Source organism: Gavia stellata, chromosome 4, assembly GCF_030936135.1.
Source record: "Gavia stellata isolate bGavSte3 chromosome 4, bGavSte3.hap2, whole genome shotgun sequence".
NCBI classification, from domain to species: domain Eukaryota; kingdom Metazoa; phylum Chordata; class Aves; order Gaviiformes; family Gaviidae; genus Gavia; species Gavia stellata.
Genome location: NC_082597.1, coordinates 77,350,909 through 77,378,440, shown reverse-complemented (window position 1 = coordinate 77,378,440; position 27,532 = coordinate 77,350,909). Strand labels below are relative to the sequence as shown.

The 27,532-nt window shown below is 41.3% G+C and overlaps 1 protein-coding gene across 1 annotated transcript in view; it reads left to right on the top strand.

The window, feature by feature from the left end:
* The first annotated feature begins 520 nt into the window (after nucleotides 1–520).
* The window catches only part of EFCAB6 (EF-hand calcium binding domain 6), a 113,510-nt gene continuing 86,498 nt past the window's right edge, over nucleotides 521–27,532 (top strand). Inside the window, 4 exon segments of the mRNA XM_059816720.1 lie at nucleotides 521–668; nucleotides 9,007–9,287; nucleotides 10,376–10,491; nucleotides 12,781–12,844. Of these exon segments, the coding sequence (XP_059672703.1) occupies nucleotides 521–668; nucleotides 9,007–9,287; nucleotides 10,376–10,491; nucleotides 12,781–12,844 (609 nt within the window).

Sequence of the window (27,532 nt, the reverse complement as noted above, 5' to 3'; positions counted from 1 at the left end):
AGACAGTAACACCCTACCAATACTTTATGTGGGTCACCACACCATGAAAAAGTATGTATTTTATACTGAATCAAACCTTGAAGAGCCCAATTTCTCACTGAAATGCTCAATGAAATCTTAAACCAAAAGCACTCACACAACAACTGGGGTGAGCAGGTACTATCACCCCTCCAGCTGCTCCTCAGTTCTGGACCCGGCCAGCAGGCACAGCACGGCCACGGCCAGGAGAGCCGCGCCTGGCGGTGATCCCCTGGGCCCAGCCTCCTCCCGAGGGCTGCGGTGGGCCCTGGACTGTTACTAGCCCACCGCCCGGGAGCCGGAGGCGGTTGTAACGGCTGCTGGGGAATGCCATAACGCGGCTCGGCGGTTCCCGTTACCCGCCAATAGACCGCGACTCTCCCGCCTCTAACCAGCAGTGCCGGCCGGGCCCGCTACCCTCAGGAGAAGGCCTGGGCAGGGCAGGCTGAGCCTCACCACAGCCCCGACCCCGCACCCAATAGGGACCTGCCTTACTGTTGCCATGCGAACGGCGGCGCCTCTACCCAATCAGGCGCGAAGGCCGTTGTTACTACGGCAACAGCGTCCCGGCAACAGGGAGACCTCGAAGCGGCGCGGAACGGTAATGGTGCCGGTACCGGCGAGCCCCGCGCCCTCGCCCCGCGCCGCAGGTAACTAGCAGGGGCTGGGGAGCCCGGAGCCCGCCGCAGCTCAGTGCGGGGACGTGGCCGGGAGCAGCAGGGCCCGGCCGGGTCGTGACGGCTGCGTTGCACCGCCGCATCGCCGAGCGGGGCCTGGCACGGCGGCAGGAAGGCCCCGTGTCGGGGCTCTGTTCGTGAGGGCGGCCGCACCCCCCGGCCCCACCGGGGGCTGGCCAGCGGAGCACCTGCCTCCCTACGTGAGGCAGGGCTTTAATCACTTTAATTAATCACTTTAATTTCCTGTCACCTAACGATAAGTGCAGCCTGAACCAAGGCAGAATCGCTGCGTGGTTTGATTGTGCCGGACTGCTCTGGAGGTTGGGGTCAGGGACTCTGCTGGCACAGGGGCTGACTGCAAGGGTGGAGGGAAAGGTGCATCTGTGCTTCGTGTTCTGTCAGGGCGAGAGCTGCAGGTCTGGACTGAAGAAAAGACAGTGTGGCTGTTGAAATCCTCCACTGTTAAGTTTAAGGGGACTAAAGAAAGAAAAGAAATTATTTTAAGAGGGAGGCAATGCCTAAGTGCCCCTGGTAAGGAAGAATCTGATTGATGTGTGGTTTATTCCACAGTTCTGTTTGCCAGGAGTTTTTTCACCTTTTCTCTGAAGTACCTGAAACAGAGAGGCTTTATAGTTCCAGAGCTTTATGGGCCTGTAGTCCGTCACCGTAGCCCAACTTAGAGCATGTCCTGATAATCAGAATGACCTGCTCTACACTGAGGATGTACAGGGCAGTACAGGAGGCAGCGTGTGTGCTATTGAACTTCCTTACTTGATGTGTTGGAGGTTGGCTTTATCTTTGGGGGAATTTCTGCCTTTGGGACACAAAATTACACAGTTCCTGAGCTCATAACATGTAAAATTCTCTTTGCAAAATAAAATGCATATCCTGTAGGTTATCTCAGTCTCTTGCATTACTTAACCAGAATTGAATCTTGGAATGGAAATTTCTGTATTTGCTGAAAAGCCATCATCTGCTGTAGCAAGAAGATTAGGGTAGTGGCAGGGCCCTGCCTGATTGGTTGGAGGTATGTTTCCAGCTGTACTACCTTGTTTGATAAACACAGGAACAAGTGAACGTGCTCAGCCACTTGAATAACATTAGACCTTTTAAGGGGCAGGACTCTTGGAGGTGGTTTGTTCATGAAAGACAGATGTTCCAGAATCCAGCAAGCTCTGCCTTAGTGTGTCACACAGGGACAGCTTACATGCAGGAAGAGGATATGGTATCTAAGTGATTGTTCATTCTTTCTAGAGAGAACTTTCATGTTTTTTTGTTTCTGTTTTGCATTTCCCATAAAGCAAGTGCTACTACTGTTTTCCCTGGATTGTATGAAATGGGAAAACTTCTTTGGTCATGCTCTGAGTAGGTCAAAATCTGGCTTTAAGTAGTTGATATTTCTAGAATCAGCCTTTCCCCCTCAAGCCGTGGAAAGAGAATAGGGAGAAGTAGCAACAGCAGACTGAGAATATATTAATTAAGGATTTCATAACTGGAGTTAGGAAGGGAAGAAAAGGAAGGCAATGAGAAGACACCATCTTTACAGTGCATAGTCTGTGATTTGCACAGCAGAATTTTTCCAATGGCTAACAAACACTGGCGAAGATGCTGCATGCCTCAGACACAGGAAGCTCCAGGAAGAGCTGTGAGGTGGGAGGTAACAGTGACTTCCCCAGAAGCCCCTGCTTAACCCACCATTTGGATCTCAGGATGACTTGCCCTGTGTATTGGGTGTAGGTGTCAAGGTGTTGGTAGTGTGGGGCTGCAGGGGCAGCCTCTGTGAGAAGAGGGCAGGGGCTGCCCCATGCCAGACACAGCAGCTTCCAGCTGGCTCCAATGGACCCACTGCAAGGCACAGGTGAGCCTATCAGCTGTGGTGCATCTGTGAAAGCCTATTTAAGGAAGCATAAAAATACAGCACAGCTGTGTGAGAGAGAAGAGTGAGGAGGGAGGAAGAAGTGTGAGAAACTGTCCTGTAGACACCGAAGTCTGAGAAAAAGGAGGGGAGGAGGAGGTGCTCCAGACTGAGAGATTCCCCTGGAGACCACGGTGAAGCAGGTATTCCCCTGCAGTGCATGGAGCAGACCACAGTGGAGCAGATATCCGTACTGAAGGCCACAGAAGACCCCACATCAGAGCAGGTGGGCATGACCTGAAGGAAGGTAGAGCCTGTGGAGAGCCCATGCTGGAGCAGCTCATGAAGGGCAGTAGCCTCTGGGAAGGACCCACACTAAAGCAGGGGAAAAGCATGAGGAGGAAGGAGTGGCAGAGAGGAACTCTGTTATGGACTGACTGCAACCCCCCTTCCCCATCCCCCTGCAATGCCTGGGGGGTGGAGGTAGAAGAGTTGGGAGTGAAGGAGTGAAGTTGAGCCTGGGAAGAAGGGGAGTGCGGGGGGAGGTGGTTTAGGGTTTTTGTCTTTGTTTCTCACCATCCTATTCTATTTTTAATTGGCAATAAATTAAATTAATTTTCTCCAGATTGAGTCTGTTTGCCTGTGATGGTAACTGATGAGTGATTTCCCTGTCTTTATCTCAACCCATGAGCCTTTCCATCTTATTTTCTCCCTCTGTCCTGTTGAGGAGACTGAGTGAGAGAATGGCTGTGTGGGCATTTGGCAGCCAGCCCAGGTCATCCCACCACACTGTGGAAGCCTCTGGTAGCCCGTTTCAGACCACGCAGGAGCTTATAGTCTGATGTGGCTCTGCTGCTGGTTGTTTGCTGTAACCCCATCATGAGAACAACCAATAGTGCTAAAGCCGTGGACTGTTCACCCTTGATCTGCATGGGGGAATTCATAGCCTTAATTGTTCTCTGACAATTGCAGAGGCTGGCACTCTTTCAAGGGGAATAAAACAAAATAAAGGACAAGGTTACAGTGATCCTTTTAATTTAGGCTATATAAAATGTGTTGGGCTTTAAAAAAAAAAAAAAGCTAAGAGAAAATGAAGGTGAGACTTGCTACCTGTCTTGCCAAACACAATACGAAATAGTGAAGCTTTCAGAAACAAATAGAAAAAGCATTCTATTCTAAAGCTTCATTTATCCTTCCAAGAAAAGAAAAGGACATGGTCCTGACTGAAACACTGTAACAGATTCTCATCATTCTGTTAGTTAGAAACTGCCTTTTACATTTCTATCTAAACTGGCTGGAAATATGTTTATGCCATTTGCAAGATCCATCCATCTTGTAACTGCAGTGAAACATGCCTCAGATGCAGGAACTTGGTATATAAACACTTGGGAAACTCTTATCAATTAAATTATTGAAATGAGAAGAAATGAGGGCCAAATCCCTTAGTGGCTATAAATGCTGTAATTCTTCTGAAGATAGGAAAGCAAGAAGAGCTATTCTGATTTATGGTAAACTGAGGATCTTGCCCTCCTACTAGTAGGAGTGTACTTAAAAATACAAGCAATGGATCTGATTGATGACCTTTTATGCACCAGCACGAATTCTGAGTAATGTATAAATCAGGGGCTATTCAGTGCAGGTAAGTTATTCTTGATTCATGCACTGCTATTTTGCAGGTGTAAAGGCAGTGTAAGTGCGAAGAGAATATAGGCTCAGTATCTGATGAAACTTTAAATTTGATTGCTCTGTATCAGTAATTTTTGACTTTTAGTATATGGACTTCTTACAGACCATGGACTATTTCTGCAGGGTCTGTGAAAGACAGCTAAGAAAGGCAAGCTGACTGTTAGTAGACCAGATAGACATATACTTCCACGAGAAAAGGCCTGGAGTCCAGAAAAATACTAGTTGCGCTTGGTTTTTACAAGACTACTTCAGAGCTCCATCCTGATTCCCTGAAGTCAAAGAAAGCTTTGCTAATGCCTTAGTCAGCAGCAGGATGTGCTTCTACTTAGCATATTCTTCTTGTAGCGTAGTTACTGAGCTGCATAGCTGTTGCTGCCTGAGCTGTTTGAATGGTCCTTTTGCTAACAAATTGATTTAAGTATGTCTGCTGAACCCGTAAAAAGGGCAGAGCAGTGTTGAAGAGCTTGTGAATTCCCTTCTGTTTTGGGCATGGTACAAATAGCTGGCACAGTCTCTTTAGTATCAACCCCCCTAGTACCTGAGACAGAGCTTGGTGGTGCCTGAGGAGGCAACGGCAGAATCGGCTTGCATTTGTTTGTTTCAAATACGCTTATTGTCTGTCCATATTTATGATGGGGTAGATCTTGCAGCCAGAACCAGTTCATTTGAGCTCTTGGCCTCTGAGAAATGGACCCCCCCTGTTTATGGTTCCTAGGGAGCCAAACTTGCACGGGTGCCACTGCAAGAGTATCAGCCAAGTGACTGTAGTAATGATGACACGTAGCCATGTATCAGATGAAGAAGAAAAGGTTGTTTTCCACCTGAATGGTGGAGAAAGAATGCTTGGAGGCTAATTTCTTTTAATGGATGGCTACAGAGCTAGGACATCTGCCAGGGGTTACTGCTGTAGATAGGCTATGCTAGTAAATTAAGTGTGCTTGTGACTGTTTCTTGGCACTGAGGCGAACTGGCATGGAATAGCCCATGTCCAGACTGTTAAACGCTTCTCAGTCTTTGAAACAGGATGGCTGCACGCAAACTGCCCATTGGGAATGGTTTCTGACCAAGCTAACTCCCAAAATGTGACCAAGAAGCTGCTTGACCCAAGCCTGGGTCAAAACCCAATCAGAGGTTTTTCTAACAATTTGAGGGTACAGAGGATGAAGATGCAGTGCCCAGTGACAGTACTCAGCAACTGCTTAATTTGCTATGTGTTAAGCAGGGGGGATGGTCTACTCAGATCTGCTTAATTTCTGTTTGATAACACGAAGATAAGATTGCTTAACTTGTCAGAAAAGTGTTGTTTTCTCTTGCTTTCCTTTCTTTTTTTTTTTTTTCCCCCCCTCTCACTCTCTCTAGTAGTCCAAAGCACTGAGCTAGGTAATGAAAACTTTAAACACTTGAACTGTGGTGGTTTTGTTTGTTTATTCATTTTGGATGGTGGGTTTTTTTTTGGGGGGGGGGGCGCGGGGGCAAAAGGACTTTTCTACCCGCGTACAATGCTGTACAGTGCTGCATTTTTGCTAGAGGACTGGTAAGTCTTGCTCTTGTCCTGCTGTTTTTCACTTGGCTGTGCAACATCTGCTTTATTTTTACTTCTCATCTCCTTTTACAGAGAATTGGCTGAGCCTCCTTATATGGTTTTTGTCATTTGTGTATAGCATGCTGGATTTTCAGAAGGCTATGGAATTCATAGAATTCCCTGTGCTAACACTTGCTTTCTATACTGTGGTAACTGAATGGCAGGAGCAAGGTGCAATTAATTGGCACATATCAGAGAGAGGAGGAAATATATTATACGCTCTGACTGCCACTCAGTTTGGGGAGAAACAGAGTTTCTAATTTTGAATTACGTTTGTGATAGAGGAAACAGGGCCTTTTAAAATATTTCCTTTGAAGTGTCTGATTGGGTTAACTACATAAGTATCAATAGAATTACCCTGTGACCCAGTGCATAAGACTGCCAATATTTTAAAGTATTTTTGTGACTAATGACTGTAAAACAGCATGGAAAAGATTGGGCGATTGCACCATCACCTGAATCACCTTTATTTTATTAACATTCAAAACACGTTCCACATAGGCAAAGACAAATGCCTCATCATACCAGAATAAGCCCCAGAGTGGCATCTTCCAAAGTTTTGAGTGGCAGAGCATTGTCGGCTCTCAGCGTTCCTACTGGGAGCTCACATAATGGTGTTTGCAATCGCGGGCACTGTTCAAGCTGTATGGTTGTGGAGAGCAGATGCAGACCATTTAACATTGCCTAGCTGGTCACCAGTGAGCCACACTTACGAAACTGTTGCATATGCCATGCAATGCTATCTCTCTCTGATTGTTATTTTCCCAGTTAGCTCTTCTGTTTATACTTACACTATAGTTTGCCTCAGATTTCCTGGTGCGGAAAATTAATAATAGCTCTTCATAAAACAGAGTAATTAGTGTAATGAGCTGGTGTCTGGTACATGCATTTTTCTCCTGCAGAAGCCTAAAAGTCTAAATAAACATCCAAGCAACTGTACTGCTTAATAAAACAGCAGGCTTTCTTAACTAAAAGGTTGTGTTTTTAAAGATTTTTAGAGTACTTTAATGTGCATAGCCTTCAAGATAATGGCCAGAAACATTTCCAGAGATAATTCTGTGTTATTTGGTAAAGGAGGTAGTCTACCACTCTAGTCTCCTACTCTAAACTGCGTATCTGAAAGTGCTGACATAAGAGATAGTATCCAGCACAATCACAGAAATTCTGAAATCCTCTCATCTGGTCACTATGTGTCAGCAAGAACTATCTCGGTCAATATTTTTATCAGCAAATTAGATCTTGTGTCAAGAAATCAGGTTTTGTCTCTCTTGTTGCTGTTGCCAGCCACAATGCTTCTTTTTGTGTCCTATGTTGTGGTGTATTCTCATAATCCTGTTTTAAATCCAGGTGAGACCATGGCCAGAGTGACAACTGCAGGAGACCTCAGTGCCTTGCACCCCTCCTCTCAAGGCATCACATTTACCCCAGGACCTCATTCTACACAAAACAGAGCATCATTGTGTGGCAGCAGGCAGCGCTCAATTAAATCAGCTGCAGGTTTGTACTGAAGTCTAAGTGTTCACAGTCCTGGGACTGTGTAACTTGCAGGTGGCATCATCCTCTCAGTCCTTTCTGTCCTGCTGTTTGCTTGGGGTTCAGTGGTGCCTTTCAAGGTAGCAAGTTGCAGCGGCCAGGGAGCTGTTGTGCTATTTAGGGTTTGGGGCACATTTCCCTCACTACTTTGAGAGAAACCGTCTTTCACAGATACACCGTGTTTGTTGGATCCTGTGGATGTGAACAAAATCAATCTAGTTCTACTAACGGAGAGAGGGTGGAAGAGGGAGCCATGGTCCTTCTCACCCAACTCTTGTTCTTCCTGCTTGTACGTGAGGAAACAGGGTCTTTATTTTCTTCCCTTCTCTGAAGTCCATTGGAACTTGAGAGAGATGCCTTCTTTGGACCACTGTCTCATTTCTGTTCTGAAGTGTCTACAAGATCACTATTTCCAATTATTACAGATTACCAGATTTGATATACATCTTATCCTTTGGGAACTCATTTGAAATGACTGTACGCTTACCACAGAAAGCTCATTTTCTGGAGCAGTAAGATTTATAGTTTGTTCCAATCGAGTACAAATTTGCTGTTAATCCCAATGTGGATATTCCTCTTGCAAGTAATTTTTAATTATTATCATGTGAGGCTTCCTTTATTGCGGTTCATGTCACTTTTCCTCCTCTCCTTGCCATATAGTTTTAGATTTAGGGTCAAATTCATTGTAGGAGTAAGCTGTGACAGCTCTATTGATTTCACTGAAGCTGTATCCAGCTGTGAATTTGAATGCTTTCTTTTGTTGGAATGGCTTGAAGTTGAAATGAAATGTGCAAGGCGTCCATGATTGTATACTTACATTGTAAGGAAGGGATGAGCATAAGAAAAAATTTGGCTCTTATAAAACCACAGCAAAGCTGTAAATAGCAAAAAGATGTATTTTGCCATCTTGCTTTTTGTAAACAAAGCTGCTTCTGAAGGCAGTTACATTTTGTTCAAGAGCAGATCCTAGATTAAAGTTTGGAAAAAACATAAATGCCTATGAACTAGCCCCAGTGTTCTGATTTGTGTACAAAACCTCCTTTGATTCAAGTAGAAGGTAATTAAATGCTTATAGCTGTGGCTGAATTTGGCTCATTATGAATCCAAAAGAAACATCAGACGAAATCTTTTCGTTCTTGTTTAGTTCTTATTCAAGTCTAATGAGAGCCAGAGGTGTCTTAAGTAATATAAGGCATCCCTATACTGTCAGGTACTTCCACGCTCCATTGCTGGTTGTGTTTTTAGTGGGAAAGGGGCTGGCATGTGCTAAAAAAATTAATAGCCATAGACTCCATATACGGACAATGAATGTTGACCCCACTACTACATGGTATCTCTACCCAAAGCTCAATAACTGAATACAGTCTCTAAATTTTACAGGGCAAAGAAATCCTCGCCATAGTTTGAAGTGGGAGGGCTGCTGTCATGGAACACATCTATGCACTGTAGCTTTATTTATTGTTTTTTAATTTTTAAAACTTAAGTGTATATGCTAACTTACTGTGTTGGCTGTAGCAGCAGAAAAAGAAACCCTGGAATCTTTTATTTAAATATTTACAATTGTGTTGAGTTATTTATTGCTTTCAAATCAGTGGACAAACAACCTATTTACTTATATATTTTTAGTAATAAACTTGTTTGTATTGAATTCTCAGAAAAATATGTGATTTTGCCAGACTTAAGAGTTTCTGATGACTGCCTAATATATTTTTCAGCTGCGCCTGTAAGCTCTGTCCCAGATCCCACATTATTCTCCTGGGACACTGGACAGATCTTACTTCAAAAGACAGCTGAAAAAGATGATGAACTGAAAAAAGCATTTCAGATGCTTGATGTTGGTCAGACCCTGACAGTCACAAAGGATGAATTCACGGGAGTGATTGAAACCTTTCTCTTCCATCTAACAAAAGCTGAATTTGATGCTGTGCTGGCAGAGGTATGCTACATTATTGCTGTTTATAATCATTTAGAGGCTGTTACTATTTATGTCAGGAGCAAAATTTCAATGGGAGCAGGTTCCAGACCAATATTATCAAAAAGATGCTAGACATGGTCAAAACCTTCTGTTCAAGTGAAAGTCTCAGAAAATTTGCAAAAGTAATGTGAGCTAAGCTTGACAATTGGTATGTTTATATGAGGATTTTGTCTGTGTAGTGTGTCTCACTATTTGAAAGACTTGCAATTTATTAGCAGATTTTTTTATTAAAAAATAATATCTCACAGCTTAAATTCATATACATGCGATGTTATAAATATGCATAGATTAGGTTGTGAACTCTGAGTCAGAGACCTGGTTTTTGTCTGTCCTGGGAGTTTCTCGACTCACTTTTGGTATTTGCTACCTTATAAACCATCGTCAGATTGGACTTGAAGGAACATTGAACATTGGGTGTTCATATGATATCATGACTGGTGCTTATCAAAAATAGGGGAGGATTCTGATGCACAGTCTGCACCAGCATTATTGTACACTTAAATTTCTGTCCTGAAAGTGTAGGTGACTAAGTTTTATACATATGGTTTTTTCTAGTGTACTTGACTCTTATTTGTTTGTTTAATTTGGGTCAACGGATCTATTACATTTGCATTTTAAACTAATCAGTCTGTAATAGGTTAAGCCCATTTCAGCTAAGATTGATGTTAAGTTCTTTGCTAATACTAAATTGTCATTAGGGGGACACATATACACGTGAAACATTAAATAATCTTTTGGAACAAGAGAAGGATGCATCAGTGAGGCTGATAAGGATGAATAGACTTTCATATATAAATATGAAAGACCATAGGGCTAAAGAATTGAGAAATCTTTATCTTACGTGATGGAAAGACTTGTAGGTTGTAACTTTTTTGGAACTGGTTTACCAGATATTAAATTAATGCTCTGATTAATTCTAGACAAGTTGCTGAGAAGTAGTAATGCAAAATACACAAAATAAAAGTTTATAAGATAAATTTAGTTTTGCTCTTTAAGAAAAGAATGAGTAATGCTACTGAAGTATTTAAAAAAATCTGATATCGCGGTAGGACTTATCGGTGTATATTGAAATACGGATCCCAAATACTGGCAAAGTTACTGTGCCATATCTCGACTTCCTGTCAAAGTTCACTAAAATTTCCAGAAGTACCGGCATGCTCAAAAGGTAAGTAAGTGTTCCATATTATGCCGTCAAATTGCTCCGAAATTGTAGTCATGAATCACTTGCGAGTTGTCTAGCTCTCAAGGCAGAATCTAGCTGCTAATGTGAGCTTCTAGTGACATAGAGATAGGATATTTTTTTTTTCTAAAATCGCTTTTTCTGTATGTGTAATTGGCGTAGTTGCCATAGGAATGTTACCTGATTGCCAAAGTGAAGGAAATGGTCTGCTAAGCCACTGATCTGCTACTGGAAAAATACGAACCTTTAAGACTAATCAGTCTGTTCGCTAAATTAACAATGAAAGTTGTTGTTTATGAAAGAAATTATAACTGATTCAGTTTAATAGCGATTTGAAAACATGCCGCTCAGCTTGACATGTCTTTAAGCGAAACATAGAAGCTAAGCCAAGGGACCCAGTAAGGGGAAAGTTATAACGTTTCAGGATTCAGTCCTTTAGGAGTAAATAACTTGCATTTGTCTTGTTTCCAGTGCAAGTAACTTTTCAATACTAAAGTTGAGAAGACACCAGCTGGGTGTGAACTGGGATTAAGTTTGGATTCTTACCTTTAATGAAGTAAAATGGAAAGTAGAGCCATACTCTACGTAAAAATAAAAAAAAACCCGAAATCTCTGCTCTCGCAGTAGCTTCCTTAGTGGAGCACTAAATATTTTTCACACCACACCCCTCCCCCCTCCCCAGTGAAATATAAAGTGTGAAATTCTGCAAGGGGATCTGCAGGGAAATTCCTTTTCCTTCAGTTTGTCCTATGGGTTTGTATGATCTGGCCTTCAATAAAGAGTTGCCTCAAAAAATATTCTGTAAATTCCAGTCCAACTTTGTTCCCAGCAAGTGCAAAGCTAAGAAAACTCTCAGACAAAGAGAGAATGAGGGAGTGTAATACTGAGGATACAAAAATGGGATTAGGACTTTGAAAGGAAGCAGGAGGAAGAAGAGGAGCAGCGAAAGAAAAGAAGAAAAAGGGAGGGACCTAAGCCACTTTCTCCCAGAGAGACAGGGGAGCTTAAAAAATTCTAATTAATTAGTGAAAACTAATTAAATAACAAATGAGGGATCTTTCCTGGAATAAAAGGTTAATCTTTTCTTTATTACATGCAATATAATAAAATGGTAAAGCTTTTTGTACGCTTGGGGTTGGATTTTCTTCCAGTGTTCAAGGAGGATATATAAGATGTTACTCTTTATTTCCTTTTAAACTCACTAAAATGTGGAAAGTAAAGATCACGCTTAGACGATCTTGTCTTTTGTCCAGCTAGTTTGTTAGAGAACTGCTCTGAGACAGTCTGCAATGTATGGAAGCAAAAATAATGGTAGGTCAGAGAGATCAGTCATAGATCGACGTAATTTCACCACTGGAGGGCAGTCCAGGTGCTGTTTTCCAGGAGTTTTGCTAGGAGACATCATCAGAGCTACTTTCTCTCCCTGTTTAAAACTCAGGTAATGCCACTAAATTCAGAGGCGGAAATGATGGCAGAGCTTGGCTTCTAGGACTTCATCCCACAAATACAGATATGAATAAAATCGCACAAGACTTTTCAGAAGCAGTTAGTTAAGGCTGAAACCAGAGAAGGGTGTGTTGAGAGTGGAATTTGGCACCTGCAGAACCCACTAGTGAAAGTAAACTTGGCTGGTAGTTGACTCTGAAAATGACCTGCTCTGGTGTTTGATGCAAGTCAATAGGATGAGAAAACAAAAGCAAGGTGATGTATTTTTAATTTTTAAAAGAATTTTAAAAGTTACTGGTGACAAATGGATCCCAGATTTGTGCTGGGAGAGAAGGGGAGGAGGAGATATGCTTGTTGTTCTCTGAAGAACACTTGATGGGAGCAGAAGAGAGGGGAGAACTGGCACTAGCACTTTCTTGACCTTGGAACTCCTGAGTACTCTGTCATCCCAAGGGCCAGATCAAGCTGCTAATATCCCTTCATGTCCCTTATGGCAGCCAAAAACAATCGTTCTAGAAAAAATATTTTACACTAACAGTCATCACTCGTGTGGTAGAGGAGCAGCTGCCACATCTCTGTTCTGCTCAGGGTTTCAGATTTGTGGTGATTTTCTTCAAGGGCAGTGCAGAGCTGTGAAGAACAGCCACAACAAAGGGCAGGATCAAGCCACTTTCTTGCATTTGTAGTTGTTCACATGCTAAAACAAAACTCACCCATTGATGTCCCTACAGTGGTCTTCAACAGTGCTGTGATGCACTTGTGGTTTATGTTCATGATGCGCTTGTGTTTTATGTTAATCTAATCTTTTTTTATTATATTTGTTTTCAGGTTGAACAGCCACAGTTGCCAAACAATGACATTAAGTCAGCTGGAATCCCTGCTCAAGGAGAAAGTATGTTGACCAGGGTAATAACAGAAAACACAGGCTAGGGTAGTAATTCATTTCAGGTAAGTAGATGTTGTTCTTGATGTACTGATATCAGTTTAGGAACATGTTTTAAAGGATGCTGCCCTGTTGTTGTTATCATGAAGATCTGGCCATACTTCTATGTTTAGAGGGTTTTTGTTGTTTTTTTTATTATTATGCTAAAGTACTAAGTAGTATTTTAAAAGCCTCTCTCATCCACACTGTGAATCTCTTTTTAGCATCAAAAACCTATGCACTTTTCTCTTTCAAGCACTCTTGCAACAAATCTCTGGTGTAGGACTGGCACGGTCCTACTGTGATTTTATTTCTTAGTTATTAGATGCTTGTGGCTTGAGTAACAACGCTTGACTTATTTAAGAAACTAGATTCTCCATGGCAGTACAATTTCTGTAATTGTTTAGCCCTTTGCAAGACTGGTGTAAAACACTCTGTCACAGCACATTGCGTGCACCCTCAGCAAGTTTGCCAATGACACCAAGCTGTGTGGTGCGGTTGACACACTGGAGGGAAGGGATGCCATCCAGAGGGACCTTGACAGGCTTGAGAGGCGGGCCTGTACGAACCTCATGAGGTTCACAAGGCCAAGTGCAAGGTCCTGCACATGTGCTTGGGACTGCCCCGACCCAAATACAGGTTGGGCAGAGAATGGATTGAGATCAGCCCTGAGGAGAAGGACTTGGGGGTGCTGGTTGATTAGAAGCTCAACATGAGCTGGCAGTGCATGCTTGCGGCCCAGAAAGCCAACCGTATCCCTGGCTGCATCAAAAGAAGCGTGACCAGCAGGTCGAGGGAGGTGGTTCTCCCGTTCTACTCCACTCTCATGAAATCCCACCTGGAGTACTGCGTTCAGCTCTGGGGCCCCCAAAATAAGAAGGACATGGACCTGTTGGAGCGAGTCCAGAGGAGGGCCACAAAGATGATCAGAGGGCTGGAGCACCTCTCCTATGAAGACAGGCTGAGAGAGTTGAGGTTGTTCAGCCTGGAGAAGAGAAGGCGCTGGGGAGACCTTATTGCTGCCTTTCGGTACCTGAAAGGGGTCTACAAGAAAGCTGGAGAGGGACTTTTTACAAGGGCATGTAGTGACAGGACAAGGGGTAATGGCTTTAAGCTAAAAGAGGGTAGATTTAGGTATTCGGAAGAAATTCTTCACCATGAGGGTGGTGAGGCACTGGAACAGGCTGCCCAGAGCAGCTGTGGATGCCCCAACCCTGGAAGTGTTCAGGGCCGGGTTGGACGGGGCTTTGAGCAACCTGGTCTAGTGGAAGGTGGCCCTGCCCATGGCAGGGGGGTTGGGACTAGATGATCTTTAAGGTCCCTTCCAACCCAAACCATTCTATGATTCTGTGATCAGAAAAAAGGCATTTTAGGCATTTTGTACTCTATTTATTTAGAAGTATCCAGCCACCTGAGAGCTCAGTCTACTTAGATCTCAACACAAATTTGAACAGCACAAACCCACTTTTTAAAATTGAGGTTGGAAGTGGTGGTGTTACTAGGGGAAAGCTAGATTTTTATTATTTTATTTTTGCACGAACTGAGCCATGAAAATCTGTTTATCAACATCATGATATTTTATTACATTCGGGCATTTGCAAGTTAACCTAATGTCACATATCATGCCTAATAATAGTTATTTACAAGGACTCAGAAGAGTATTCCATGCCTTCTAGAGCACTGTGTGACAGTCTGTTGGCTCTATTCTAAGACTGTTCATAGAAGAAATACATTAAACATAACCTGATGTAAGTTCCAAGGAAAATCCAACCTCCTGCTGTGCTTGGCATGGGCTTGGCCTGTAATTTGGGAGGGGGAAATAAAATCTTTCTGATTTCACAGCTGTTATTGCACCTCAGGGCTGCAGTAGTATTTGCAACCCATTTGCTTCTCTTCCACTGAGCAGGACATCTGAATATATCCTCACTCTAGTCTGAATAAAATATTAACATATCGCAAGGCTGTTAGGACAGATTGTGTCCAAGACAATCTTTTCTCGCTGTAGAAAAGCCTATCAATCATAACTTGGTATAGTTGTTATTAATGTCATAGCTTTTATTCATTTGGCTATATGCAGCTAACTGAAGAGTAACGTTTATGTTTTCATGTTAAGTGTTTCCTATCACAAAAGAAACTGCTGAAGTATCTTCTTATAGAATTTATGAATTGAAAATACCCTCCAAAGTCCTAATTAGAGGTCTGGTATATTTAATTTACAAGGTTCTATGTTATTTTTTTAACAGCATTGTGAGATAGAGCTGTTACATATATTTTAGTACATTAACAGAAAACATCATTAACTTAAGGCAAGGTTACTGCAAAATATATGTCCCAGGAACAATTCAGTTAAGTACTGCAAGATATGTAAATGCATGATGTACACAGATAATTATTCAGATACACTTAAGAGTTCATATACTCTTTTACATATTTATCTGTAATGTATCACAGTGGTTATTCCCAAGCCAAGCCTTATTCTGCTTCTGTTTGGATCCACATCATCAGTCATGGATACGTTTATATTAGTAACTCTGATTGGGTTTTGAATTTGTACGTGCATGTTAAAAAAACCCCAACCAAACAGAAGCACAAAAGAAAAAGTTCCTAATGTCCTCAGTAAAATAAGGAATAGTAATTTTCTCTTTGTATAGGCAGAAAGCCACATTTGGACCACACACCACAGGTACCTGGATTTAGACATCATAACTAGTGTAATGGCCAAGGTCAAGAAAAGCAGCAGGTAGTTCAGAGCGTCTTCTAGTCAGTGAAAAGACATAGGGGATCCAAGACCTGACAGGTGGCCTTGGATTTCTCATCACTGTCCTGCACTTAGAAACTCTAGCCATGCTGACAGTTCACTTAATCAAATGATCCAGGGCTGACCTTGCCTGTGTTTATGACACCAAGGTTATTTGTTCTATTTGTTGGAAGTAAATTTTACTGTGTTTGCAGTCATTCTTACTTGCTCAGTAAAGCATAGATAAGCTAGGAAAAGATTCTGAGTATTTCAAATGCCAGGGCAAAACTCTAAGTTTAGTTTTGACTGTAGGAGTCCTCCCATCATTTCTAGTCAGTTGTAATAAAACGTAACTCCTGAAGGTCACTGTCTTGGGAAAAGCAAGTTTAAAGAAAAGGGGGGAAAAAAAAAATCTGATTAAGAAAGAAAAGTAACAGCAAACTGTAGGAAAATGGCCACAATGTGTAGGAACCCCAGTGCTGCCTCCTAAGCAAAGAACTTGGCCTGGGAAGGAGGGCCAAACGCTGAACAGATGTGTGCCTGGGAATATAAATGATGGTGCATGAAAGAGCTTTTTTCTACTGACTCAGTGAGTGTTCAAGGAAGTAAGGCAGCAATGTAGTTGGGAAAGTTATGCACTTCTTTATGTGCTGTGGGTAACAAGGACCAGAACTTTCATACCACACCAGAAGTCCAGACCCTTCTTTTCCATGCTCCTGGCCAGCTGATGCCCTGGCTGCATGCTACTACTGCCCTGGTGCAGCAGAGACTTGTTCAATAAAGGGCAGCTCGCCTTCTAAGCACCCAAATGTACCTTCATTTTCTTTACAGAGTGCAATTTCACTGACTTGGCTGCTAGGACTCCAAAAATAGGGAAAATATTTGTTCCCCAGTAATACTTGCAAAAGGACATGGTATCACAGAAAGGAGTTTCAACTTCAATGACACAGTGTTCCTGAATGTTAAAAAATAAAACTTTGTTCAAGAAGAGCTTGCAACCTGAAACATTTTTTTAATGACAGTGAAAGGACTCTCCTGAGGTGAGTCAGCACCTCCCAACAACAGTCTCCTTAAGAAAGGAATCCAGCAAGTATGAAAAAGAAATAACTAAAATTAAATTTGTTGGAGTGCAAAGATGGCTCTGTGCTGCATGTGTGCATCAATTTTATATGGAGATCTTTCACTCATAGTTGGCTGGTGGGAGTGGGAATATTGTATTAGCTAAGTTCAGAACCCGACTGTTTCTCTTTAAAGATTACTGAAGTACTGGGATTGATTTGCATTTACAGTAAGTCTATTCATGTAAAGCACAATGTAAAGAGTACTGAAAATTGATTTATTTTGTGTACTCATTGCACAAATTTCAAGTTCTCTAAAAATTGGTAATGAGTTGTAAAGGGCTATCAATATGAACAAGCATCAGACCCATATATTTTCCTCACTCCCCCCTACTCTTATCTCCCCTCCCCCATTAATTTTTGATTTTATGTTTATGAGGATCTGAAAATAGTCTAATTCTTTTCTATCTGGTTTGGGCCTATCTTTACCAGCTGGTAAATAGGAAATGTTCACTGTAGGAAGCCAATACTCTGCAGAGTGTAAACAGATGGAATCAATATAAAGTGACAAGTTAGACTGTGCTACTGAGAATACAGAGCCAAAACTAAGAGCATAACAGTCACGATACTTATTTTGTTCCAATTCATTTGGTACTGAATAGCACTTCATATATGCACAGCTGTGTCCTTCCGTTTTTTACTTTCTTTCTTCTGGTTTGATGATGACAATTTCAAAGAAAAACTTTAATTAAAGATTTTACACAAAATGGCCCGAAGTAGAATATAGGGAAAATGAGCACTGATGTGTTTATAGCAAGAGAAGAATATTTTTCAGGCATTTATTTTTTTTCTTTATTTTTTAACAAAACGAATAAAATCTGATGTGTGTATCTCTCTGTGTGTAATACGCTAGATTGATAGATCTTTGCGGATTGAAATCTTCCATTTGGTGACAAGGTATATAACCATAACTCTAAAAGCTTCCCCTTCTTCCCCCGGTGCCTGTTGCAGCAGGGTCCCATGAAGGAAATCTAAGTGTACACCTCTGCATGGGTGTGCTGGCTGAAGAGAAGGGGACAGTCAGACAGGGAGACTGCTACAGACTGCTGTCAGACTGTCCTGAGACAGACTGGAAGCAGAGTGACTGAGCATCTTCCTTTTCCTGCCCTGGCCAGCTTGCCTCACGTGCGTGCACCTCCTCCACTCTTGAGAAGGGCGTTTTGGAGACTGTGGATCTGATGCACGGTCCCTTCAGGGACAGTTAGCAGGGTGGTAAGCTTCCAAGCTGTCCTGTGTTGCAGGGTTTGCCTTGAAAGCACATCTGAGCTCTAGTCCTTTTGCCAGAGAGTGCCAGGTGTTATAGTATGGGTTTTTCTTTACTAATTTATGCATTTTTGACACATTTTCACAAAAATGGAAGAAGGCAGCATGTTTTACCACTCTGTCCCCAACTTATTCCTTACAGCATATTTCTTCATGCTGCCATTAAAATTTTGCTATTTTTGCTTTCTTGGCAAATAATTACCCCAGATTTCCCATATGTTGTTTATTAGGGTGACTGTACAGCTCTAATGAGGGGCAGCAACCACAAGTTTGAACACAGATTTTGCTTCTGATCCTCATGTCAAGGGCAAGCAGCTTTTGTTTCCTGCAGAAGAAACACTAGGTCTGTCCCGATCTCCTCCATGCATATCCCCCTAGATAGGTAAGCCATTGTAGCACATCTGTGCAGAACTTTTCTGCCTCCCTATCCAGCCTGCTGCCATCTCTGCAAAGCACGATTCTTCTCCTAGGTATAATACTAGGGGCCTGTTTGTCTTAGGCATTCCCTAAAACCTCTCCCGGACTCGCTCAACACCGGAAAGGTGGTGTATATTATTGTAGGCAGAATTCAGGAGTTTGGGGTAAAGGGAATACACGGAGGCCCCTTTCCAGGTCTCCTTCCCACCCTTTCCAAATACCTTGAGCCACCAAGCAAGTTCCATAAAGGCTGGGAGAGGGAAGCAACGCATGACGCAGGTGGCACCTTACAAGCCCAGATCCATGGGAGACACAGTTGCTGAGGAAAATACTGTGATATACAGTGGCTGGCAATACTTGTGTGGGTAGCGAAATGAACTTCAGTGATTTGTGGCAGGAAGTTATCTCACAGAAAGCTGCAGTCTGTGTAAGGGAGTGTCTGGAAGTTTCTCTTGTTGCGATGCCTGTAGAGGATGTGTTTTCAATGGATAGCCTTTGTGCTTCTGAAGTATAAGAAAATATTTAAAATATTCATTGTCCTCCTTCTTCCCAAGGGATCCCCAAGTACTTCACATGCATAAATGCTGCTGAAATGTAGTCACTGCTGGGGAGGGGAGAAGCAGCCAGCTGGCATGTGTCAGTGACAACAGAGAGCGTTATGCCAAACACACTATGGCAAGGCCCTGTGGTTGCTAAAAGTGCTGTGATATCACTAATACTCCAGAGAACAAACAGGAACATTGCTTCTGGTGTCTCTGCTGAAAGATTCTGATAGCATGAACTGGTTGGTACGTAGCTTATCTAACCTGTAAGGACAAATGGTTGTGTCAAGCTGGCAGAAAAATGTAGCACCAGTGCCAGGCACCACAGTATCCAAAACGTCACCTCACCCATTAAGTAATACATTTCAGGTACATCTGATTACAGGAAGAAATGAATCAAGATTGCTGCATTTCTTTCTCCATGAAAAGCTTGGAGTTGTGGTGGAAATGTTTTGCTAATCGTGGCAAGAAAGAAAAATCCTAGCCTAGTCTAGTGAAGTCTAATTCTTTCTTTGGATTTGAATATCCTTTGTTGTTTTATATGTATCACTGTAGAAAAAACGTTTTTTTTAATGGATAAAAACTGCTTTTCCTTCTTCATGTCTTTAGCCAGATAAAAAGCTTTATCTTCTTCCACCTTTTTTCGCCAGGCAGAGCTGCCAAGGAGCAGTCAAATCTGCCTGATTCATAGCTACTTACTTTGGGCAACCTTAGCTTACATAAGGGCATGGTTATAGCCACAAATAGGCCTATTCGCTCTGCATAATGTTCTGTAGTGAGAGTATGGGGCTTGGAATCTTGACTCTTCTGGTTAAAACAAACAAAATATGAGATCTTGGCTGCATTGGAGTACCAACTTCACTGTGATCAGGATTTCCTCCAAGGACTTTCTTCCTCTTTACTCCTGGTAGCACTGCAGAGCATATGCAACTGAGCTGGATTTAATTCTGTCTCAGGCAGACGCATTCAAATGAGTGCATAAGGAGCAGTGGCAGCATCTTTATTATTGCTGCTATTATGTGAGCCAGAAAGAACACAGCCTGACTTTCAATTCCTCGGTTGCATTTGCAGAAATAGCAGTTAAAAAGAGTGGTGTTTTTAAACAAGGCTTTATTCTTGTAAGCGGAGCAAATTCAACACAGAACAGGGTAAGCATGGAAGCCTTTTATTGTCAATTTTCAGTTTGTAACGTTACTTTAAGGTCCAGGTTGCTGAGATTTTTAACAGACTTAGAGAAAAGTTGCAATTGCTTGAATGCTAATATATTCATCAGTTTGTCCCATGTATACTTTTTCCTTTAACCTCTAAATCTTCTTGATTTTGGTAATTTTTGAAATTAAGTTAAAAAAAAAGAATGCCTTGATATATGTAGAACAAATAATTCGCTGATATTCTGAAGTTCACTGATGCTTATGAAATGTATACCTGCCTTGATCTTTGATATTTGGTTTCCAGCAAATCTCTAGGTTTCCATCACAGAAGGAAGTTCATCCTCTGCCTACTGTTTAAAATATATAAATTGTATCTGGAATTCATTGCTTTACCTAAAAGAGTTTTGAAGTTTACTAGTGCCATTTGAAGGGGAAATTGCCTTAGATATTGAGTAAATGCAAAATATTAATTTCTTATGGAGTGTTGTTTTAACATTTCCTACTGTGCCGGGGAAGGTTGTCCTGTATTATCAAAATAGGTATAAAATGGTGTTTTGTATTATATGTTAGCGAAGCTTTCCAGTGCTTGCACTTGTGTCAGTTGTGTCGGTATTGGTTTCTTGTTCATTGAAATAGCCTGTAATTTGTAGGTTGCAAAGAATGTGAAAAACATTATCAGGTGCTGCAGACTTTTTGACTACAGCCGTGCAGGATGGATACAGAAGCACACACTAAGGCAAATTCTTGAGATCACCTGTTTTAGGATGAAGGACTCAGAATTTGAAAAGTAAGTAAAAAACAGCCATGATTTTTCTGTGAGAGTTGTAATAACAATAAATGATGGGGCCTTTGTGATCTTCTGAATGACAGTGGCTGGGGGCTGCTTGCAGCAGGCTAATTTTCCAGTTTATCTTCTGTATGCAAGTTGCAGCCTTCAGCCTTTCTCTAAATGGACTAAATGGATGCAATAGTATGCAAGGATAAATACATTGGTAATTCATTCCAAAGGGATGAGTCCTGCATCAGAATTCATTCCAATGAGCTTGATTTTCAGGGTGGGGGTTAAGATACTAGAGGGACAATGTGGCACTCCCCTTGCCTCCAGTATTACAGAGTGACGCTGGGGGTGGACGTTCTTGGCCGCAGACCCAGGACGGGGTTGAGTAGTCTGCATGGAGATGCTGGTGCATACTCCACTCTGAAAGCTGAACAGAAGAGATAGTGGGAACCCCAGAGGCTATTCCAGAGTAGTGAAGTAGTGAAGAGAGGAAAGGATTTCCTTGCTGTGCTTATAAGAGGTGTTAGGACAGCCTGTTGCTTGAACTCTTCAGTTTCTTTGGCTGACATAGGATATACATAAGACCTTTTTGAAATATTATTCAGCAGAACCAATGTATCAAGCGGACAAAGTGTGTGTGTAGGGCATACCTACAGGAACCAGGAACCTCTCCCTTTCACAGATGATTTGAAATTGTTGGCTTCTGAATGAGTAAGCGTCTTCCCACTCCTGCTGAGATCAGTGAGTGGAGAAAGCTGAGAGCCATTGCCTCTTAATGGAAAAAAGATCCATGTGACTAGTGAAATCTTGCATTTGAAAAAGGCAATAGGTCTGATCAGCTGTTTCATGCTTTTGCTGAATCACAGAATCACTAAGGTTGGAAAAGACCTGTAAGATCATCAAGTCCAACCATCAACCCAACACCACCATGCCCACTAAACCATGTCCCACAGTGCCACGTCCACACGTTCCTTGAACACCTCCAGTGATGGTGACTCCACCACCTCCCTGGGTAGCCTGTTCCAATGCTTCACCACTCTCTCAGGAAAGAAATTTTTCCTAATATCCAGCCTAAACCTACCCTGGCACAACTTGAGGTTGAGATCAAAATCAAGAACATTTAGATGTTGAAAGAAACTCCTGCAGGTAGTTTGAATATGACTGGTTTTTTGCCCATGGGGTAGAAGAATGCTGTTATTTGAAATAAAATGGTACCATGGCACATCTTCACATCCTGTGCAACTTGAGGCGGTGAACAGGGAAATGTTGTATCATGGGTACTATGACCTGCTTACTCTCCTCTTGGCATGGTTTTCATGTTGAAGTGATATGGTGAAATGGAAACCCTCCAGGTAGGGTGAAGCCAGAAAGCAAGGAGAGGCTTGATTTAGTGACCCAGTCATCTAAGCCTGGCAGCTGGTTCACCAGGAGCCTCAAAGTAAACACTTAACCTTTTAGGGCTCTAGTTTGCACAGCTGCATAAGGGAGTAATACTTGCTTACCTCAGAGGTAGAATGTGAACCTTGATTAATGTTTGTATAGCATTGGGAAACCAGGTTGCTCTGCTCTTCAATGGCAGAGCAATGGCTAAGTCTTAATATTGGGAGTTCATATGTGCTTCAGATATGATGGATCCAGTGCCCCTACTAGTTTGTACTGACAGAAGCTGTAGCAGAGCCCGCTCTCTCAGAGGAAGGAGGTGGGGATGGGAAGTAGCTGGAGCTTTGACTGCACTAGGGGTTGCAGGAAGAAGGATGGCCCAAGCATGATGGGGTAGGAGAATAATATCCAAAGAGCATGTGGAATATTTCCTTAGTATCTTTGCTGATGGGTTGTTGTGAAATTGAGCTTATAAGGCACTATGATGGAAATGTTGAAAGAGATCAAGTGATGACAATGCCTGTGAATTGATGCAAATGACATGCGGGGAGATCAGCTACGAACTGCCTCAAACCAACATGAATCTCATGTTACATACTCTGTTTCCAAGGAATGTTTAGTGTCTTATGATTTTGAATGACTTTCTGTGGATTTTGGAGTCTATGAAATCCATCAGGAAATATGGCTGGAGATACTGTTTGCTGGATAGGGACCTAAAAGAGAATGAAGCAAATTAGGATGGTACTTTATTGTTTCAGGATTTTTCTTGCCATTTTTTATTTGGATTTTTTTTCACTTTGAGCAACTTCCAGAATAATTTTTGTCAGTTCATATTGCCTGGCTACATCATTTAACTTTGTGTCTTTCTTCTAGTTGGGATACTTTCCAGGATTAGATATCAACAAAACCAATTAAATAATTTGGTACAGGCAATTATAGAACAGAAGCAATGCTCTTCTAAAGCAGGCAATCAAAAAACCAAAATGACACTTTATTTGACAATAAACCTTGTGTTTGGCATTGCAATCTGAAAGGTAATAAATCTATAAAAATGTTACTACATCTCCTAAGTGTTGAATAATAAAAAAGAACACAAATTTTTATTTGGGGGTTTAAAGCTCTGAAATGATGAAGTTTTATCAGGAAAAACTTCTGAAGCTTAACAAATAAAAATAATGGTACTGAGTCACCTCTGTATGAAAGAATATCAGAAATAATACAGACATAAAACATAACTTTTATTTTATCTGCTTTCTGATGGAATATCACACAAACAACTGAGATATTCTTTTGAAGAAGCCTAGTAAAATTGAGAATGTTTAAATATACTCAAACTATACCTGAAATTCTTGTTATGAATGAACCTTAAAGCAACTGAAAGTGTGTTCACTTCTCAAAGCACAAGTGCAAGATAATTAAAGTTAATAATACATTTAAGGAAGGATAGTAATCCCCTAGTCAAAGGAATAAAATGCTTTTCTTTTGAAAATGTAGTTAAAAACATGGGTCAAATTCACTTCTGTGCTGGTAATTTTGCACTGATCCAGCTGAACTTCCAGAACAACATAAAACAGGTAAGTGTACTCTGCTCCTCTGTCTGCACTTTTATTAATGTACAAAAGCGATACCTCCTGAAATCCTCATGCCCTAAAAGAACGTTGTCCAAGTGAGTAACTTAGGACATATTGACAGGGTTTATTTTGTATGTATCATAGTTTGCTGGGGAGGCATGGGCAACCCAAGAAATTTGAATCTAAATGTCCTCCGCTATCTTTCAAATATATCTGTGTCTCCCTCTGAATTCCTCATAAATTGGGCAAGCACAATACTTTCTTTTTTGCATGTTGGGAACCTTATTGATTCACTTGACCACTCAAACTCCTGCACCACTGACAGTAGTGATAATGGCTGAGACACAGGAAAAATTCAAAGTGAACAGCAAAAAATCTAAACAAAATGTGACAGATTTCTGGGCATCCCATGGAATATTTAGATTCTTGAAATCACCATCCAGGAAATTCCTTGACAAAAGTCTATACCCTCAGTCTAACAAAAATCCTTGGCCTTCATAGGTTTTTTTTTTTTTAGCAAGTCAGGGGCAGATAAGCAGGCAGGTGAAGTGAATGTTAACTGTCTTTTTAGACCATTTAGGCCAGGTTGGATGAGGCTTTGGACAATGTATTCTAGTGGAAGGTATCCCTGCCCATGGCAGAGGGGTTGGAACTTTAAGGTCCCTTCCAATCCAAACCATTCTATGATCTATCTATCCCCTTTCTTCCCACTCAGCTGCCCTCCTCAGGCAAAAGCTTGGAGTGTCATATTCCAAACCCAGCAGCTGAAAAAGTCAGGTTCATCAGAAAGAAATTTTCTGCTATTTTTGAGGTTCCCAGTGAGGTTTCTGTAAATCTAAAGAGCCTCTGCTTCAAAGCTGTGGGTCCAGGGATGTTCTAGGGTATTGAATCTTCAACTAGCTGCTCTCCCATGTTTCTTTGATATCTTTGTCTATCACATTTCTCTGGACAATATAGCTTTCATAGCATGGACATGTGTCTGTGACATTTAGAGAAAATGCATCTCGTGATAAGGCCTGGGCCCCTGCTGTCCTTTAGGTTTCTAGTTTTGAATTACAGTATAATATAATCCACTTAAAATGCTTCTTTCTGCATTGATCTTGGAAAAAAAAGAAAACAGTATCATTCTTTGGACCAAGTTCTGCCACCACTTTTCTTCCTGTTGTCCCTTCACAGTGTGGTCTTCTGAACTGATTTCTGCTTTTGGACTCTGCAGCTGTTTCTGATTCCAGCCATAGTCTGCTGAATATTTGCCTTGGATTGATTAACAAATATTTTATCCCATAATCTGTTATGGTTGTTCTGGGACACAGCGTCGAGTCTCTCAATTAACTTTAATGGACTTTGGACCAGTCCTGTAATTATTAGGAGGGCTTTTTCTGTCAAGATCCTGACATAAGGTACTGTCCATACATCTCTTTTGGGCTGGGGACACTTACTGTATAGTTAGGGGAAAATATTCATTTTCAGAGCTGTGTTTTGGATCCACAAACTCTGCCAGAGAGCCCTGTTTGTGCTTATAGCATTTCTTTCAGATAGGCCAGCCCAGCTCCAGAGAAACAGAGCAATTGTATTACCTCACCAAAAAGGTATTAAAATTTTTCTGAAATAACCCAGTAGTCTAACAGTTTTGAAACCCAGTCACTGCTAGGAAGAAGTAAACCCTTTTTGGATGGACCTCCCATCTAAAGAGTTACTTGATTATGTGAAAAGTATAACTCTCCTTAAGACCAGATCCCACGTCTTCAACTTTTAGGCTTTCACAGTTGGGCAGTCTTGATCATCTAGTCCTAATGATCAGGAAAGTTATTCAGGTTTCATATCAGGGCTACATTCTCCAGTTTTGTGGGAAAAACCACCCATGTAATATATATATATATATACACACACCTATTTCCTTAACATCCCAATGATATCCTGAATTCATTGCAGCCAGGCAATACAAACCTTTATTGTTAGATAAATGATTGAAAACATAGGAACAAAAACCATCTGACTTCTTCCTATATGTGATAACTGGATTTATTTTAAAAATCAGAGGAAGAAAAGGGATGTGGCAGCAATTTTTAAATATTGAACTTAAAAGCTTTTTCTTAAAAGTCACATGCTCAAGACGAAGCTGTCCCTAGGCACCTTTAATGTACTCATGTGGCAGTTATGCAGCAAATAACTCAAGGTTATTTGCTTTGGCAGCAATTTCAGAGCAAATCTTTGTGTAAAGAATGGTTTCTTTTCCTTGAACAATGGGCTGGATTCATAAAAAGTATAATGGGTACATTTGTTTATTTTTCAATTTTAACAATTAGGAGGTATTCATATGTGTGTAAAAATAGAAAGTAGGAAAATAATGAATAGTTGTACTTATAATTAGCATATTTTGGTACTTAGGAAACCAGAAGCCATTTCTATGCTTATTAAATGTGCATTGTCAGCTTCAATTTTTTGAAAATTACTCACTAAAAAAATAATTTCAGATGAAGTGTTGCTTAAGGAATACATACTGAAATTAAAAGCAAACCCAGACTTTAAAATATATAGTACAATTCTTAGCTTTCTTGTGCTTGTTTGTGTAATACTGTTATCAGCCCTGAGGTATGTGCAAGCCTTCTAGCTTTTAAGCAAAACTTGTGCAAAGATCTCCCATTGTGGATCTGGGTAGCCCAGCTGTATTCAAGGCACTGATTCAAGAATATTATGGCTACACAAGACTGGATGCTTCAGCCCAACAGAGCCAAAATTAGCAATAAAGTTAATGCAATTGGGATCAGTGTGCCCTGAAAGACAGTGCATTTGCAAGAACAGGGCTTTAGAGAGGGTCTGATCTAGTGCCCCTTGAACGTAATGAACATATTTTCATTGTTTTCAACTGGTTTCAATCCAGTCCTTCCATCTTGGGTGTATAGAGGAAACAATGATCAAATTTAAACAGGTATTGAACATAAACAGGTACTGGAATATTTTTTTCAGATGATAACCTATGAATTGGTTTAGGTTATATAAATAGGGAAGTCATAGAAATAAATAGGGAAATAATTTAATGACAGGAAGGGCAAGGCAATTCAAAGGCTAACTTAAAATAACTGAGGCTTGTTGCCCTTTCTAGTAAGTGAAAAGATACTAGTATATCCAGAGAGCAAACAGATGAGGACCATAATTTAGGATTTCTGAATCACCCTGTGGTAATGCTGGTTTTCCTCCTTCCCTCTATAGATAAGGATGGAAGAGACAGCTGTCAGTGTTTAGAGCTAGTCTTTGGGAATACATTCCTTGGTCAACAAATTTATGAGAGCAAACTAATCATTGCGATGATTAGGCCTGATAATTTTTTTTAAGGCATATTAACATAGATCAATCAAGGATGATGCTACATAATTTGTGTTCTCTTCATATGCCCAGATGAGGGCAATAACAAGTCTCCTATTGATATTTATAATGAAAACGGGCTCTGGCCCAATTTTGATGTCAAACCCCAACTCAGTCTCCATTCGTTACATCTCCACATTGTATCCTGCCCCTTCTGTAAGGATGTAGTTAATGGTGTGCAAAGCATGATGGTGATCTCGCCTATTCAGGGCGATCCTGTAAAAGAAGCTGGAGCATAAAGGACTGTGGGCAAAAGTGCAATTTTGAACCAGTAATTAGTTCTGTATTTCTATGTATTTATTAAATGGGATTGACTTTCCAGCCTTGATATATGCAGA